At 44.1% G+C, this 18,845-nt stretch overlaps 1 protein-coding gene across 3 annotated transcripts in view; it reads right to left on the bottom strand.

Annotated features, from left to right (window-relative positions):
• LOC122940262 overlaps positions 1-6,908 on the bottom strand; it is an 83,929-nt gene extending 77,021 nt beyond the window's left edge. For all 3 annotated transcript variants that reach the window (XM_044296809.1, XM_044296808.1, XM_044296810.1), the window contains exons 1-2: positions 1,861-6,908; positions 1,536-1,743 (exon numbers count right to left, since the gene is read on the bottom strand). In XM_044296809.1, the coding sequence (XP_044152744.1) occupies positions 3,334-4,695 (1,362 nt within the window). In that variant the 5' untranslated portion in view covers positions 4,696-6,908 and the 3' untranslated portion in view covers positions 1,536-1,743; positions 1,861-3,333. The remainder of the gene's footprint in view (positions 1-1,535; positions 1,744-1,860) is intronic.
• Between the last annotated feature and the right edge of the window lie 11,937 nt (positions 6,909-18,845).

Consider the following 18,845-nt stretch of genomic DNA (forward strand, 5'->3'; position numbering starts at 1 on the left):
GTGGGGTCTTTGGGGGGCCGCCCCAGGGGCTCTGAGGGTGGGATCAGTTAACAAAGCACTAGAAACCTATTCGGGTATGTGCCGAACAAGTGTGAAAAGTTTGGTAATTGTTCTTCTAAAACTGTAGGAGGAGCAGCGTATAGAAAATAGCTAAATTTGCATTGGCCGTTGCTAGCTCTGCCCACTTTGGGGTGTCACCTCAAAATTTACCCTTTTATTCGGGTTGACACCAACAATATGTGGTCCGAGTTTGGGGAGTGTAGCTTCAAAACTGTGCGAGTGGGAGCACAGTCTTCGGTGGTCTGCCGCAGGGGCCCAGAGGGTGGGATCGCTTATTGAAGCACAAGCAACTTACCTCACTATATGTCGAAGAAGTGTGGAAAGTTTGGCATATGCACCCCCAAAACTGTAGGAGGAGTAGCGTATAGAAAAAGGGGGGTGGAGAAGAATATTAAAACGGAATAATAAGCTGAAACAATCTAATAACAGGATGTTACAGTAGAACAGGATGTTACAGAATAACATGAATGTATAGAAGAACAGGATGCTATAGAAGAACAGGATGCTACAGAAGAACAGGATGGTAGAGAAGAACAGGATGGTAGAGAAGAACAGGATGGTAGAGAAGAACAGCATGGTACAGAATAACAGGATGTTATAGAAGAACTGGATGGTACAGAAGAACAGGATGTTACAGAAGAACAGGATGTTACAGAAGAACAGGATGCTACAGAAGAATAGGATGGTAGAGAAGAACAGGATGGTACAGAAGAACAGGATGGTACAGGTTTTTTGAAGCCAACATAATTAAAATGGTATTATACCTACTATACAGTAAATGAAAAAATAGAAGCTCTTTGCGCACATTTTTGATCAAACGTGTATTGGGCCCATCTACCAGGCACAAAGGTGGCTTTCGCAGATGGGTACCTAACACTAACAGGACTGTCTCTCTTGGACTTACCTAAGCCTACAATATTCAGGGCAGTGTAGGAACCAGCTACATATGTACTCTGTGCAGAAGCCCCAGGCAGATGGGCGTTGCTTAGTCTAAAAGAGGCGCTACCCTCAATATACACTACAAGAAAATTTAGACTAACACATTCATGGTCATAGGTGCATATCCATATTTTTTCATTTATAGTAGGTATAATACCAGTTTTATTGTTTGCATGTGAAATTATATTAGTTCTCTATATGCTTGCTTTATGGATATGCACCTGTGACCATGAATGTGCTAGTCTAAATTTTCTTGTACTGAATCTACGCCAGAAAGGAAGCTGGTGTAGATTGAGACCGGCGGTGGATGCGCCAAAGCTATGTAGAGGCCGGCGCCTCTACATAACTTCGGCAGATCCACCACCAGTGCAAAGGGTTATTGAGACCTGCGTCTAAAACGACGGTCTTAATAAATGACCCCCAATGTCCTCAAAGGAGTACATAGGCGTTAAATGTGGCCCCATTTTTGGAACTGAGCCCAAATATCTTTTTGTTGACAGCATCTGCTGATTAGGTTGTATAGAAGTGTTACTTACGCAGAGTTAGGGAAGCAGTAAGGTTATGTCCATGTCATTTACAATACGGATTTGCCTTGGAATCCGTGGCAAAAATCCAAGCCTGACACCATGGATTTGTAGCTTGGGTAATTATAGCAGCCTACACTGAGTTGGGTTAATCTGCATGTGACTACCCAGGAGTGGTTTCCTCACAGAGACAGATCGCTTCTTGATGTGGATTTCAAATCTGCACAGAAAAAAATAGCAGCTGTTGTATGGAAGGCAAATGGTGTCACATCAGATTCTCTTTGCATTTTGTTAATTCCTAAAAAATAAACTATTAAACAAACATATATACACTCACCTAAAGAATTGTCCTGTCCTCGTTACCACGTGTACCCCTGGGGTGTGTATGGACTTGGCAGGCAGATAAACACCCTCCTACTACTCAGTAAATTGAGACCAGGTAATGATCTGTAGCTTTAATGAGCCGAAGTAAGTTGGTGTGAAACTGTGAACCAGTAACATAAAGAATGCAATAAGTACATGAACTGCAAATATACATATCATAGAATAGCATACAACATGTCTGATACATATCATAGAAGAGCATACAACATGTCTGCAAGGGGTAGCTGACTAGGCCCTTACTTTACATCTGAACTGCTAACTAGCTGCCTACACAGAAATACACATAATGCATGTCTATAGCTAGTAGTAATCACATAGGTATGAAAGAACAGCAAGAAATAATGCCTTACCGGCTATGCAGCCTATAGTAGAAGTTTAGATAATCTTGTACAGCAGAGCATGTGAAGAAAGATGGCAACTTCTAGAAGACTACTCCCCTTCTTGTAGATAAGTGAGGTCACAAAGGGGAGGAGTAACAAAAGAGGCTGAACATACACAGAGAACAATATGGAAGTGGTCAGAAGATGGCGCTAATTGACAATGTTTTAATACAGGACAAACCCTATATGAATTAGCACACATTTATGAGAAGCTGTATGGAGACATGACACTCCCCGTCTGGTATTGATTAATACCACTATCAGTCATCAGGAGATAACAGGAGAATGAGTTCACACACTGGTCTAAGGAACAGCTTGGTCTCTTGTGATCTGCAGACCTTTACTTCCACTTTACGGACATTCCCATCCTCGCTTGGAAATGTCTTTGTGACAAGTCCCAGGGGCCACTCATTTCTTTGCAACTGACTGTCCTTTAGAAGAACAACATCCCCAAGTTTCAGGTTGGGCCTGACAGTTTGCCATTTGTTCCGTGGTTGTAAAGTGGATATGTACTGTTTCTTCCACCTGTCCCAAAATGTATTGGCAAGGCACTGTACTTGTCTCCATTGACGTTTATAAAGATCTTTGGTGCTGAACTCACCAGGAGGAGTACTCACTTTCCCAATCTTCTGGGTAAGGAGGGTTGCAGGAGTGAGAAGGAATGGTTCCTCTGGATTGCTCAGAACTGGAGTCAAAGGTCTAGCATTGATGATGGCTGTGACTTCAGCCATGAAGGTTACAAGGCTCTCATGAGTGAGTCTAGCAGTTCCTACTTGTAAGAAGATGGAATCCAGGATTCTGCGGGCTATACCAATCATCCTCTCCCAAGCTCCACCCATATGAGAGGAGTGAGGTGGGTTAAAAGTCCAAGTGCAATCCTGGTCTCTCAGGTATCTCTCCACACTCTTGCCACCAATATTGGAGGAGATCTGTAGTTCTTTAGCTGCTCCAACAAAATTGGAACCTCTGTCAGAGCGAATGTGCTTTACAGGACCCCTGATTGCAATAAAACGTCTAAGAGCGTTGATAAAGCTTGAGGTATCCATCTATTCGATGACTTCAATGTGAACAGCTCTGATGGTCATACACGTGAATAAGACTGCCCAGCGTTTGCTGTTTGCTTGGCCTCCTCTAGTTTGACGTGTTGTGACCGACCAGGGTCCAAATACATCCAATCCAACGTTGGTGAAAGGAGGATCCATACTGAGTCTATCAACAGGTAGATTTGCCATCTTCTGTGTCTGTAACATACCACGAAGTTTAAGACACATGACGCATTTGAAGATAATGCTACTCACACGTCTCTTTGCCCCAACTATCCACAATCCAGCAGTATGTAGAGCTCCTTCCGTAAACAGTCTTCCTTGGTGCTTCACTTGGTTGTGATAGTATTGTACAATCAAAGTAGTAACGTGATGATTCCCAGGAATTATCAGAGGGTTTCTTTCCTTGAGCTCGAGACTTGCTTGCTTAAGACGACCTCCGACTCTCAGTAGACCGTCCTCGTCCAGGAATGGGTCAAGCTTTTTTAAAGAGCTACTTTTAGGGATAGACTTATGGTTGGTGATGCAGTCAATCTCTTTGGCAAAGACTTCATGTTGTATGGTGTGAATGATGATTTTCTTTGACTGCTGGAATTCTGTCACAGTGTAAACCTCTTGGCAGTGGTGCCAGCCTTTACACTGCCTAACATCATTACAATTGGTCTCTTTAAAGGCACGAGCTATGTGGGCTAGACAAGTAATGGCTCGTACAAGCGATTTCCAAGTAGAGAATCTTTTAAAGCGATGAGAACCAAGGGAGTCGAATGATGTCACTGTGTGAAGTGCAGACACTTTGGGACGGATCTCAATGTCCGAGTCTTCGTCCACTAGTTCGCATATGTTGTTCTGGTGAACAGCTGAACCTGGATTACGTAAGAATGCAGGACCAGTGAGCCAGGTTGTGTTTTTGAGACGGCTTGCTGCAACAGCTCTTGTAGCATGGTCTGCAGGATTATTGTCGGTAGGCACATAATGCCATTGTTCTGGACAGGTGGATTTCCTAATCCGAAGCACCCTGTTATTGACATAAACATAGAATCGTCTGGATTCATTATAGATATAACCCAAGACCACCTTGCTGTCTGTGTAGAATTCAACCTTTTTAAGATCAATGTCTATCTCAGACGTGATTAGCTCGGCCATCTCGACGGCCAAGACTGCAGCACAAAGTTCAAGTCTGGGTATAGTGTGTTCAGGTTGTGGTGCGAGTTTTGCCTTGCCCATGATAAACCCAACGTGGTATTGTCCGTTAGTGTCCATGGTTCTGAGATAAGCTACAGCAGATATAGCTTTAACAGAAGCATCGGAAAATACGCAGAGTGTATGGTCTTGGACATCAGTAGATGGCACTGTACTTGTCTCCATTGACGTTTATAAAGATCTTTGGTGCTGAACTCACCAGGAGGAGTACTCACTTTCCCAATCTTCTGGGTAAGGACATCAGTAGATGGCACTGTACTTGTCTCCATTGACGTTTATAAAGATCTTTGGTGCTGAACTCACCAGGAGGAGTACTCACTTTCCCAATCTTCTGGGCGTGAGACATTAAGGCTAGACAGAGCTGTCAGGGAGTTTCTCCATTCTACCCACATATTCTTCTTTTCAGGGGATAATGGAACATCCCAGTCAGTAGTTTCACGGATTAAATCTCTAAGCAAGGCCTTACCTTGGATAGTGACAGGAGCTACAAAACCCAAAGGATCATACAGGCTGTTGATTGCAGACAGGACGCCTCTGCGGGTGAAAGGCTTTTCTTCCTTGCTAACTTGAAAGGTGAAGGTATCAGATTTCAAGTCCCATAGAAGTCCAAGGCTGCGTTGGACAGGTAAAGTATCTGACCCCAGGTCCAAATCTCTTAGGTCATTGGAATGGTCTTCAGTAGGGAAGGCTTCCATAACCTCTTTGCTGTTTGAAGCAATCTTGTGGAGTCTCAAATTGGAACAGGCGAGCATGTCTTGGGCTCTTTTGAGGAGACTGATTGCAGAATCACTGGAAGGTAAAGATTTCAAACAGTCATCTACATAGAAGTCTTTTTCTACAAACTGTCTTGTATCGGACCCATATTCTCTTTCTCCTTCCTGAGCAGAACGTCTGAGTCCGTAAATAGCAACAGCAGGTGAGGGGCTGTTCCCGAAAATGTGTACTCTCATGCGGTACTCTATGACATCTTTTAAAGGGTCATTGTCTTTAAACCAGAAGAATCTGAGGAAGTTTCTATCCTTCTCTCTAACAAGGAAGCAGTGAAACATCTGTTGGATATCGGCAATCAGACCGACAGAATCCTTGCGGAAACGGAGGAGTACCCCTAGCAGTTTGTTATTTAGGTCAGGGCCAGTCAGGAGTACATCGTTTAAGGAGATGCCTTCATATTTAGCACTAGAGTCAAACACGACTCTGATCTGACCTGGTTTTTTGGGATGATATACTCCGAAAATTGGGAGGTGCCAGCATTCTTCATGAGCTTCAAGGGGTGGTGCAATCTCTGCATGATTGTTCTCAAATATTCTCTGCATGAAAGAAAAGAAGTGTTCTCTCATCTCCGGCCTTCTTTGGAAGTTACGTCTAAGAGAAGAGAAACGTTTAAGTACTTGTACCTTGTTGTTAGGTAGGCGTGGCCTTGGAGTTCTGAAGGGAAGAGGCGCAACCCAACAGTGCTGTCCTTCACAAAATCTTGTTCCATTATTTCCAAGAACAGCTTGTCTTCGATAGATAGTGCCACCTGATTGTCATCTTTTGTCCTTTGGAAGACAGTGCATCCTAAGTGGTCTTGGTCGCTGTCACTAGAGACATCTGTAAAGGAACAAGGTAGATGGGAAGCACACGGTAGCTCCTTTATGAGGAAGTTGTTGACACATGGTTGGAAAAGTGAGGGGCGTTCACTGGCTAGTGTGCTTGTAAACATATTATGAACTGACTCTGGCTTGTGCACACTCCCAAGGCAGACTTCTCCTATTAAGACCCATCCTAGATCCAGCCTTTGAGCATAAGGAGCGTTGCCAGGACCATTTATGTGCTGTCTCACTTTATGGACTCGTAGAATGTCTCTCCCGAGTAGCAATATTATCTTAGCCTGTGGGTCAAGTTCTGGGATCAGGTGGGCTATATGCTTTAGGTGTGCATGATGCATTGCGACATCTGGAGTAGGAATTTCAAATCTGTGATCAGGGATTTGATTGCACTCTATTAGAGTTGGTAAGGGCAAGCTGATCTCGCCGTTCATCGCTTCAACTTGGAAACCGGATGCTCTTCTCCCCGCCGTCTCCACAAATCCTGCACAAGTCCTTAGTGAGTATGGGAAGCTGGGGCTTTTAATGTTGAATATGTCAAAATAGGTTGAGGTGGCTAGAGACCTATTGCTCTGGTCATCTAGAATGGCATACATTTTGACTGCTTTGTCTCTTTGTCCTGTTGGATAGACTCGGACTAGACATATTTTGGAACAGGATCTTCCACTTATGGATCCTTTGCAGATCTCAGTGCACTGTGGAGTGACCTCCAGGGTAGCGACAGCAGTGTTACCCTCCTCTCCACCATGCTGAACAGTATTGTAAGCGTGTTGTAAAGTCCATGGAGCTGGTCCAGGATGTAATGCTGTACTATGGTCTGTGCTATCACATTCTTTACACTTTTCACTAACCTTGCAGTCTTTGGCTAAATGAGTGGTTGAAGAACAGCATGTTGTAGCAGATGTTATTTTCTCTAAGGAAGGCTTTACGCTCCTCGATGGGTTTTTCTCTAAAGCCCCTACATGTCAGGAGAGAATGTGGTTTTCGGTGTATAGGACACTGCTTACCAGGGTTTCTAACTTTGTTTGTAGCATGGTAGGAACCAGCAGACCTGTGGAGAGAGTCTGAAGGGAACAGTTCAGTCTTGTGAACCGCCACTGAAGCTCTACGTGAAGGAAGACCTGAAACAGAAGTACATGCCAGTGTAAAATCAAAACTAGGATCATTTCTTATCTTAGCCTGGTCACGTATGAAGTCTACAAACACAGAACAATGAGGAAATGAAACATTGTGTTTTTTCTTATAGTTAGAACCACATTTGACCCACTCATTTTGTAAGCCGGGGGTTAACACCCCTGGCAGTGTCAAAGAATGTGAGTCCCGACAGATCACCTTCAGATTTGGCTACTTGTAGTTCCATTAATAAGTCACTAAGTTCCCTAAGTTTCTGGAAGCCTTTAGGAGCTATTCTAGGGAAATCTTCTATCCTTTTAAAGAAAGAGTTTTCTATTGCCTCTGCTGAACCATAACATTCGTCAAGTCTGTCCCAAACCATTTTTAGTCCGATATCTGGGTTTCTTATATTAATGGACTTGATTCTTTTTACATGCTCAGCAGATGCAGTCCCTAGCCACTTAGCTAAGAGGTCTATCTCTTCGCTGTGGGATAGTCCAACGTCTTTGATTGTGTTCTTAAAGGAAGAACGCCAGGCCCTATAACTCTCAGGGTGATCATCAAACTTCCCAAGTCCCTTGGCAACCAGCTCACGCCTTGTGAGGAACTTAACAATGTCCATGCTGGTTTGATCAGGAGGAGAGTAAGCTGGCAGTGTGTTGCGATAGTGAGAAAATGGTGTATAATCATACCTGTCAGTAGTCTCTCTTTTAGGTTGGACTGTATCATACCTTCTAGGCACGAAAAAGGATGTTTCTGGAACATTATGCGCAGGCTGGAACTCCTGATGAGAAGGCGAGGTGGTCCCTACTTAGTTCATTTCCTGGATTGTCCTCTGGCCTGCGGGTTAGAGACTTATCCTGGACTTCCGGGGTTGCTGTGAGGCGAGTTCGATGAAATCCAGTCGATGAGGTCTTGTTGAAGATCTTCTGTCGGCTGGAGAGTGTCGATCATTCTGGAATGTCGATGGACATACTCTGAAGTGCGCTGCAGGGAATCTTGATGGATGAGATCTAGGTTGGCTGGACCGCTGCATCTTTCGTCGTCTGGGTAAAAGAGTGCTTCCAGGGCCTCTGCTTTGGCAATGGCTGCGGCAGCTTCCTTCTGCGCTGAGAGCTTCTCCAGTGCCTGCTTGCTGACTTGCCTTCTCAGCTTCAAATGTCGCTTGACGTAGCTTTAGTTGCATCTCTTGCTCTGCAAAGGCAGCGCGTGCTTTTGCTGCCTCCAGCTTCTGCACGTGCAATGGCGGTGGCATTGCTGACTGCTGAGGATCTTGCAGAGCGACTGGCCTTAGACCTTGTCTTGTAAGAAGTTTGGCTTTGTGACATGATGCTGCTGTTCAGGATCTTGACTGTGAAGAGACTGCTGTGTTCTCATATGCAGGTAGCTGCGTGGTGGGATAGCGGCCTCTGAAGTCTGTATGTTATTTTCCACTCGCCAGGTCGCAGCCGTTTCACTGGCTAGGTCGCAGCCGTTTCACTGGCTAGGTCGCAGCCGTTTCACTGTCCTGTCCTCGTTACCACGTGTACCCCTGGGGTGTGTATGGACTTGGCAGGCAGATAAACACCCTCCTACTACTCAGTAAATTGAGACCAGGTAATGATCTGTAGCTTTAATGAGCCGAAGTAAGTTGGTGTGAAACTGTGAACCAGTAACATAAAGAATGCAATAAGTACATGAACTGCAAATATACATATCATAGAATAGCATACAACATGTCTGATACATATCATAGAAGAGCATACAACATGTCTGCAAGGGGTAGCTGACTAGGCCCTTACTTTACATCTGAACTGCTAACTAGCTGCCTACACAGAAATACACATAATGCATGTCTATAGCTAGTAGTAATCACATAGGTATGAAAGAACAGCAAGAAATAATGCCTTACCGGCTATGCAGCCTATAGTAGAAGTTTAGATAATCTTGTACAGCAGAGCATGTGAAGGAAACATGGCAACTTCTAGAAACTACACCCCTTCTTGCAGATAAGTGAGGTCACAAAGGGGAGGAGTAACAAAAGAGGCTGAACATACACAGAGAACAATATGGAAGTGGTCAGAAGATGGCGCTAATTGACCATGTTTTAATACAGGACAAACCCTATATGAATTAATTAGCACACATTTATGAGAAGCTGTATGGAGACATGACATATGCACACGTGGTACGCCACGATTACATACTCCGCCACCTGATATATTCAGTATACGTCCGCAATACAAGGATAAGGAGATAAGAAAATTACCGTACACGATTACGATTATATTTATGGATCGCCACTCTCACTATTCATAAAGAGATGACATCCAACCATGAGTAATACAAATATTGATGCAATATTTGGATCAAAGTGACAATTGAATACAAGATTCACAATATACTGTTTTAATCTGTGGATACTGTTTTAATCTTTGGATACCTTAAAGATAACAACGGAACCAGTACGCTAACTACAGCCTAAAGGATATAACGTTACGACTGTTTTGAGTTACCATAGTGGAACCACCAAACTTTGTATTTTGTTACTGCCACATACACTCGCCTAAAGAATTTTTAGGAACACCATACTAATACGGTGTTGGACCCCCTTTTGCCTTCAGAACTGCCTTAATTCTACTTGGCATTGATTCAACAAGGTGCTGATAGCATTCTTTAGAAATGTTGGCCCATATTGATAGGATAGCATCTTGCAGTTGATGGAGATTTGAGGGATGCACATCCAGGGCATGAAGCTCCCGTTCCACCACATCCCAAAGATGCTCTATTGGGTTGAGATCTGGTGACTGTGGGGGCCATTTTAGTACAATGAACTCATTGTAATGTTCAAGAAACCAATTTGAAATTATTTGAACTTTGTGACATGGTGCATTATCCTGTATCCTGCTGGAAGTAACCATCAGAGGATGGGTACATGGTGGTCATGAAGGGATGGACATGGTCAGAAACAATGCTCAGGTAGCCCGTGGCATTTAAACAATGGCCAATTGGCACTAGGGGGCCTAAAGTGTGCCCAGAAAACATCCCCCACACCATTACACCACCACCACCAGCCTGCACAGTGGTAACAAGGCATGATGGATACATGTTCTCATTCTGTTTACGCCAAATTCGGACTCTACCATTTGAATGTCTCAACAGAAATTGAGACTCCTCAGACCAGGCAACATTTTTCCAGTTTTCAACAGTCCGATTTTGGTGAGCTTGTGCAAATTGTAGCCTGTTTTTCCTATTTGTAGTGGAGATGAGTGGTACCCGGTGGAGTCTTCTGCTGTTGTAGCCCATCCGCCTCAAGGTTGTGCGTGTTGTGGCTTCACAAATGCTTTGCTGCATACCTCGGTTGTAATGAGTGGTTATTTCAGTCAACATTGCTCTTCTATCAGCTTGAATCAGTCGGCCCATTCTCCTCTGACCTCTAGCATCAACAAAGCATTTTCGCCCACAGGACTGCCGCATAGTGGATGTTTTTTCCTTTTCACACCATTCTTTGTAAACCCTAGAAATGGTTGTGCGTGAAAATCCCAGTAACTGAGCAGATTGTGAAATACTCAGACCGGCCCATCTGGCACCAACAACCATGTCACGCTCAAAATTGCTTAAATCACCTTTCTTTCCCATTCTGACATTCAGTTTGGAGTTCAGGAGATTGTCTTGACCAAGACCACAACCCTACATGCATTGAAGCAACTGCCATGTGATTGGTTGACTAGATAATCGCAATAATGAGAAATAGAACAGGTGTTCCTAATAATTCTTTAGGTGAGTGTATTTCAGCAATATACGCTGTTGTGCACTCACCATATCTATGCAATAAGCTCAGTTCTGCTACCATATCTATGCAGTATGCTTGGTTCTCTTACTGTAAATCTGAAGTAATCTTGGTTCTGATTTTGTATCTAAATTGTAATTAGTCTTTAATAATCTTGGCTTTGTGAGCATATCTATACAGTGTTAGAAGGTTGGGTGTATGTGTGGGGGGGACACACTAATCACACAGCCCAGGGACCATGGTAGTCTTAACCAGTGATGGTCAGTTCGCATGCGGGCTGCCATCTTTAGTAAGGTAGACTCACCCGTCCGGCGATGCACAGGTAAGCCCTTACCTGTCCTTGTGCCACGAGCCGGTCTGAAATCAAATGCGGTCACCAGGATCAGGCAGTTCTGAGAAAAGCCCGATGAAGGCCCCCGGCGGCTGTTCTCGGAACTGCCTGCTCCTCATGACCGCATTTGATTTAAGACTGAATCGCGGCACAGGCGCTGGAAGCTCCCTAATGTGTTCCCCTATTGTGAAGGCCATTGTATTGATTACTATTTATTCTGTATGTGAATTGTCTGTTTTACCTTACATATATGCATTATTTTAATCACATGTAATAAATATTTGTATCACTTAGCCTAGTTAAACCTTTTTATTCTTAAATCTTCTTATTCATGTTAAACCAACACAAGAGTTTTATCTGTCATAGTACTTTCTATGGAGAAGTCTATTATGATAGAGGTATCAGCTATAGCTCACCATACCACTAGATCTATCATTCTAAATTAATCTCCCTCCAGTGTAATTAAAGGATGGTGTTTAAAGAAATCCAATATGTTCATGTTAATGCACCCTGGTTATTCAAAGGTGTGAATCTGTGACTAAGTCGATATAAGTATAAATATTCTTCATTCATTCCTATCAGACGTCAGTTTAATGAAACCCACTCCCTGCAAGAGTCTGCCTGTTTCTCTGCATGCAAATGATTCTTCAACATGCTCTCCTGAAATTCCGCATGTCAACAGCAACAGTGATGCTGGCTAATGACTTTTCCACATCAGGATCTGCTCAAATTGTGCTGTCTGTCTGTAGTATATCCGCCATGCCTATCTCTGCTATGCCAGCCCTGCTTGAAACATTTACTTTAATTAATTAGCATATTTATAAGCAGAGCAGTCTGGGAAGAGCAGATAGCAATATATACCAACGCTGCAGAGTACTATTAATATATAACCAGGCCGGATTCATTTCTTCTGCAGTAATGAGTTCCCTTTTGATTTTCTGCCTCTGCTGTAATATCCATACAGTCTGAATTAATGATAAAGAATGGAATGGATATATGCGGTATAGATATACTGTGGATTTAACATGCAAGCTAACTATCCATCATCCACTTATTAATCTAGCAATTGATCTAATATTTATCTATCAAACTGTCTAATATGTCTATCAATCAATCAATCAATCAATCCATCCATCATCAAACTATCTATCTCTTATTGCCCTATGTGTGGCTGCAATATTTCAGCTTAACATTAGAGCTTGAGAAATTAGCTGAAATTTAGTAACCACGTGTGTCTGGGAGAGTGCTGCCAGTTTTTGCATTTTCCATTGATCTATCTATCTATCATCTACGGGATCTATCTATGAGATCTATTTCTCTATGAGATCTATTTATGAGATCTATCTACGAGATCTATCTATCTATCTCTTATTTCTCTATGTGTGGCTGCAATGTTTCAGCTTAACATTAGAGCTTGAGAAATTAGCTGAAATTTAGCAACCATGTGTAGGTGAATAAAATACCTTTTTAAATTATTTTTTGGGGAGAGTGCTGCCAGTTTTTGCATTTTCCATTGATTCTATCGATGGGATCTATCTATCTATCTATCATCTACGGGATCTATCTATCTACAAGATCTATCTATCTATGAGATCTATCTATCTACCATTTATCTATCTCATATCTATCTAAATCTATCTATCTTTCTATCTGTTGTGATAAGATGGACAGTGCGGGAAGAGGTGCATATCCCACTCAGATATCTCAGCTGGGTGGGATAGATAATGTCCGGGATGTAATAGTCTCAGCAGCATGTAGGTTGTTGCGACAAGGTTCTTGTTGGTGTAGTCTGGGCCGGATTTGATTGGGATTGGCAGATAGGATTGGAAGTGGGAGATGCCAATCCACACCCTTCCAGCGCGGATGTTCACTTGAACCAGAGAGGATCGCAGGTGAGGTCTGCGATAATCAGGCAGATCCCACTTCCAATCATATCTGCATATCCCAATAAAATCCGGCCCAGACTACACCAACAAGAACCTTGTCTCAACAACCTACATGCTGCTGAGACTATTACATCCTAGACTTTAGCTATCCCACCTAGCTGAGGTATCTGAGTGGGATATACACCTCTTCCGGCACTGTCCACCTTATCACATATCCCCCCTATGTTCACACCTGTGGGGGTGAACACATATAATACCCGGATGCTCATGAGAGGGCATCTGCCGCACCTGTTTCCCTTTATTTTTTCAGACCTATGCCAACAGAGCTTGGTTTATCACCAAAACCAACGTCTTGCCCAATAGAAACTGCCGAAAAGTCCTCCTGTGCCCATCTCATGGCCAGATACTCTTTTTCTTCTATTTCATGGGTGATGATTATGCGCTTTCACCCTCTTTGATCTCCCTCTCATTTTAGATTCTCTGGTTCCCGCACATGCTCCTCATGTCCTTTCTTGGACTGCTTCAGCTCTTGACTGAACTATTCCCACAGTTGTTCCCAGTTATGGTCGTGTCCAGACACTTTCTCCTATGCTCTCCACTGCTCTTTCAGCAGAGCATGCTTGCCCCAGCTCACTTCTCCTTTTGTCTCAACTTTCGTCTTTGCAGCACCTGGGGACTTCACGTCCACCAACACATCGGCCTTAACTTCTTCAGCCTTTGTCTTCTTGGATTCTCCAATTTCTTTGACAGCCTTCTCGGACATGGCATCATATACTTGCCATCTTAACTCCTCCTCTTCTTTCTCATCAAGACAGGAGGCACCGGGGTCTTCAGCAGACTCTTTGTTTTCTGGCATTTTCTCCAGAGGCCCACCCAGGACATTGTTTTCCTTTTGGGGAGGAGTCAGGAGAGCCAGACCATCGTAATAGCCAGGATCCGAAAACTGATCGTTCACCTCCTCGTACTTCTTCCCCAGCAGGCTGCTGGCTATTTGGAAGGCCTTGTAGGCACAGGGGATGTCTTCCAGGCCCTAGCTACACTCTACCACGGGTCTTTGGGCTTTGGCCTTCGCATCAGCCCCATCAACTAGTTCAGCAGAAGCATCATCCATCTTCTGTGCCTCGGCTCATAGACGTTCCTTCCGACGTCATCCTTTGAGCTCACGAGATCCTCTATCTCTGCTCTGAGTTGCTTGTTCAGCCTCTCAAATTCACCTCGCTTCTCAAGCGCTTCTTCAAGGGCTCTAGCCAAGCAGAGGGCCTTGGTCTCCTTCTCCCGAGCATCAGTCTCTGCTCGGTCACGTTATTCGGCATGTCGAGCCGAGATGTATTTCTCTTCAGCCAGGAGCCGCTCAAACTTCTTATGTTTCTTTTCTAGGTTAGACATAATTTGCTTCTGGTGGTCCAGGTCTACCATCAGATCATCCAATTCTTGCTGAAGTTTGTTCTTGCTTTTCTCCAACTTTTCATATGTCAGACCCTTTTTCTCCAGGTGCTGAACCATCAACTCCATGTTTTTCAACAGTTTCTTTTCGCACAAGCTTGTGGGAAGAGCCCCGCTTTTGTGCCTCCGGTTACAGCTGCTCCTCGCTTGGCTCTGCTGCAGCAGATGTAGAAGTTTTAGCACTCTATTTCTGGTTCTCCTCCTTTGACCCTTCTAAAGCCTTCTTCAGTTGCTCTGTAAAGACAGCTAGTCCCTTCTCTAACGTTTCTAGGGACCGTGTGTAGAGAGAGAGAGATCATCCTCCTGTTTGCAGCTGTACTGTCCTGTCAGGTCATCTACAACTGTCTGGATATGGGCTTCAGACACTAGACTGACGTCACCCGACTTAACTCTCATCTCATCAGATATAACTGTCATCTGGTCGCTACTAGCAACCACCTCAGTTTCGCAGGACCTTGACATGGTAGATTCACTCTCTGAGTTGCTATTGGTCACAGCACATACGTCACATATACCACTCTTGTCATTATTAATTCTGGACTCTAGTGGCACTGATGAGCTAATCCCCACCTGGGACACTTCCTTAGTAACCATAAAACACTGTGGAGACTGCATATTCACCTCTGGTACGTGCGGTGCACCCTCTAGCCCTACCATATTTTCCTGCACATTCACCAAACACTGAGTTGGAGCTGTGCTTCTCTCCACACTACTTATATGCAATTCTTCAAATCTCTTGATCAAGTCATATAGCTCTTCATGAAAAATAGCAGATGAAGAAAATAAAGGTTCATCATGATTGACATTTTTACCACCAGGGGGCGCTTCTCCCCTGACCACAGCCTGCAACGGAAAAGGCATGTTATTATCATCACATATTTCACATGACATCCCACTTTCATTATGCATTTCCGCTAACTTGGCACAATCACTTTGCACCATTGTTTCTAATGGTCACTTCACTTAAAGGGTCAGGTACCAGTTCTGCAGGAGTTTTGTCACTGACTGCAGAAGTGTTTCCACTTCCCCACAAGTCACGGAACAATGGGAAATCACTGCCCAACATTCTCTCATGTATGAGCGTATTTCTACCAACAAGTCCATAAGTCCCAGTTCTCACCGCAGTCTCACACTCAGTGAGAACCACCGGACAGTCCTTATTATGCGCATGACTGTCCCGCACATCTATCATTTGCGGCCCAGTCTCGAGTCCTGGTGTCTCAACACCTCCCGGCTCGGCAGATAGCAACTGCTGCCGGTTCACACCAGAGTTCACGGCTTCTGAAGCCCCAGGGAACTGGTCAGCTACCTGCCCAGTCTCCAGAGCCGTGCTCAATGTCACTTTGTCTTTTACACAAGAAAAAAAACTGAACAGTCTTACCCACAGACGTCACTGGTTTTGCAGTCCCAGGCGATGAGGGAGTGCCCCGAGGTCATTGTCCTTCTCCTGGACATTATGAACCTCCTGCCTTTGATTCCTGGTTACCTGACTCCTGATCATAGGACAATCAGGTGCACACTTTGTGACTTGACGGCATTTCCAGCAGCGCGCTCTTTGTTGCAGGACTGCTGCCTGCCATTGTGGTTGGTTGCACTTAGCAACCGCAACACGGATCCACCGCACATCCTTTCTAGGACTCTGTACACCCGAGCCATAAACACTTGAACTATAGAGAGCCGCATAGCTCTCCACCTCCTTTTCTTCCCGACGGTTGCCCTTGGCAACGACACACATCACCTTTTCGTCTGGTTTTCCAGCCGCATCACCAACACTTTGGAGTTTTACAAATTGTCCACTCAGCTTTGCAGGCTTTTTCTCAAGGGCCCACTGCAATTTCACCCTCAAAGCATCAGCACAGCTGTTACCCTGGGAAACACTTTGGCTTAGGAGTCCTCTTTGTCTTTCATACTCCTCGATGAGTTTTTCATGCTCCTGCTGCCACTTCAGGTTCCTTTGGTTAGCCTCCAGATTGGCCTTCCTCAGCTCCTCGGTAAGATTCTCCATCCACCCCATAGCAACAGACAACCCAGGCACCAGAAAAAATAAATAAATCGGCAACAAGTCCACTTTAGAACAGAGACACCGGCCTCCAGGTATCTCACTCTCTAGAGACAATTTCAGCATTACATAGAATGTGTTGGCAGATAAGAACCATTTGGCCCATCTAGTCTGCCCAATATATCTGAATCCTATGAATAGCCCCGACCCTATCTTATATGAAGGATGGCCTTATGCCTATCCCATGCATGCTTAAACTCCTTCACTGTATTTGCAGCTACCACTTCTGCAGGAAGGCTATTCCATGCATCCACTACCCTCTCAGTAAAGTAATACTTCCTTATATTACTTTTAAACCTTTGCCCCTCTAATTTAAAACTGTGTCCTCTTGTGGTAGTTTTTCTTCTTTTAAATATGCTCTCCTCCGTTACCGAGTTGATTCCCTTTATGTATTTAAAAGTTTCTATCATATCCCCTCGGTCTCTTCTTTCTTTCAAGCTATACATATTAAGGTCTTTTAACCTTTCCTGGTAAGTTTTATCCTGCAATCCATGTACTAGCATTCACAGTCTCTTTTGCTTAGCAGATATCACAGTTTCTTTCATAGATCTGCTGGCCCTTTAAATCCACACAGCTTTTGCTTGCAGCACAGCAGTATTCAGCAGCACCTGCTCTTGCCTTTGCCCCTAGCAACACTTAGCTTTTTACGTTCTGTGGTATTCTTTCAGAATGGACGCTGCACGCATCCTCTAGCTCCGGGGTCTCACATAATTCTCACTGACAACCATGTCGATTGTCCAAACAATGCATTTATTTTGACACCAGCACCAACAAACACAGTACAAAATGAAAACCTGCTTGTCTGGGCTCTACCTAAACATATAACATAATTCCCTGACTCACCTATACAGAGCGCAGTTCAAACACTCTCTGTGGTGTGGATTTCTCAGCCAGTAGTCCAACAGCCCCCAGGCTGTAGCACGGTCAGTCCAGACTATCTCCCAGCCTCGTGGTCTCTCAGCCTTGCCCAGCTGAGACCACACTCACAGAGCCTCACCAGGCCTCTGTTTGCACACTCCCCCTAACTGACACCCTGGGAGGATCTTTATCCCAGTCTGATTATCGCAGACCTAACCTGCGATCCTCTCTGGTTCAAGGGAACACCCGTGCTAGAAGGGTGTGGATTGGCAGATCCCACTTCCAATCCTATCTGCCAATCTCAATAAAATCCGGCCCAGACTACACCAACAAGAACCTTGTCTCAACAACCTACATGCTGTTGAGGCTATTACATCCCGGACTTTAGCTATCCCACCCAGCTGAGGTATCTGAGTGGGATATACATCTCTTCCCGCACTGTCCACCTTATCACACTGTCTATCTATCTATCTACTATCTATCTCTCTCATATCTATCTACAGTATCTATCTATCTGATTTATCTATCCTATATATTACAATGAGGATACAGATCTTTCCGAGGACATTAGTAGGGTGTCTATTTCTCAGCTGCTTGTGGCAGATGGCCGCTCCTCTTTTGTGTGTTGAGCCCATTGTATGCAGACAGTCTTCTGTATAGTCAATGGAAACAGATTTTAATGTGCTCAGTACAAAACCTATCCCATCTGGAGGCAAAAAGGCAAGAATGATAGTAATACATTGTACGGTATATTAACTGCAGGCTCAGAATGCAGCACAGCTGGCAGAGGAATACATAAAGGTGTACAGCAGGAGGAGGTGTGATGGGTGGAATCAGAGGTGCACCTAGCCTTTCTGCTGCCTCAGGTGAAAATTGAAAAAGCGCCCCTCCCCTATACCAATTTCTCAACCTAACCCCTTTCCTCCTAACATTACGTATATCACTACATAACATATAGGGTAATACAGCTCCCCATACCCCTTACATACAGTGACGTCTCCTTTGATGTAGACGTTCTCTTTCCTCATCTTCTCCTCTCAGACCATTTTTCAGCCATTTCTCATCTCTGCAGTTTGACAAAAAAATAAAAATTGTTTACTACTTTTCCATCATCCTCCCATCTTCTGGACAAATCATCCTACCATCCCCAATACTGTGCCGCTGTGCTCCCTAATATTATACTGCAGAAACAGATAAATCCCCTGTTAATATTAGTACCATGCAGATAGTGCCCTTCAATAATTATTGGCTTGCATTGTTCTAAAATAAC

Source organism: Bufo gargarizans, chromosome 6 (genome assembly GCF_014858855.1).
Source record: "Bufo gargarizans isolate SCDJY-AF-19 chromosome 6, ASM1485885v1, whole genome shotgun sequence".
In the NCBI taxonomy this organism is placed as follows: Eukaryota; Metazoa; Chordata; class Amphibia; order Anura; family Bufonidae; genus Bufo; species Bufo gargarizans.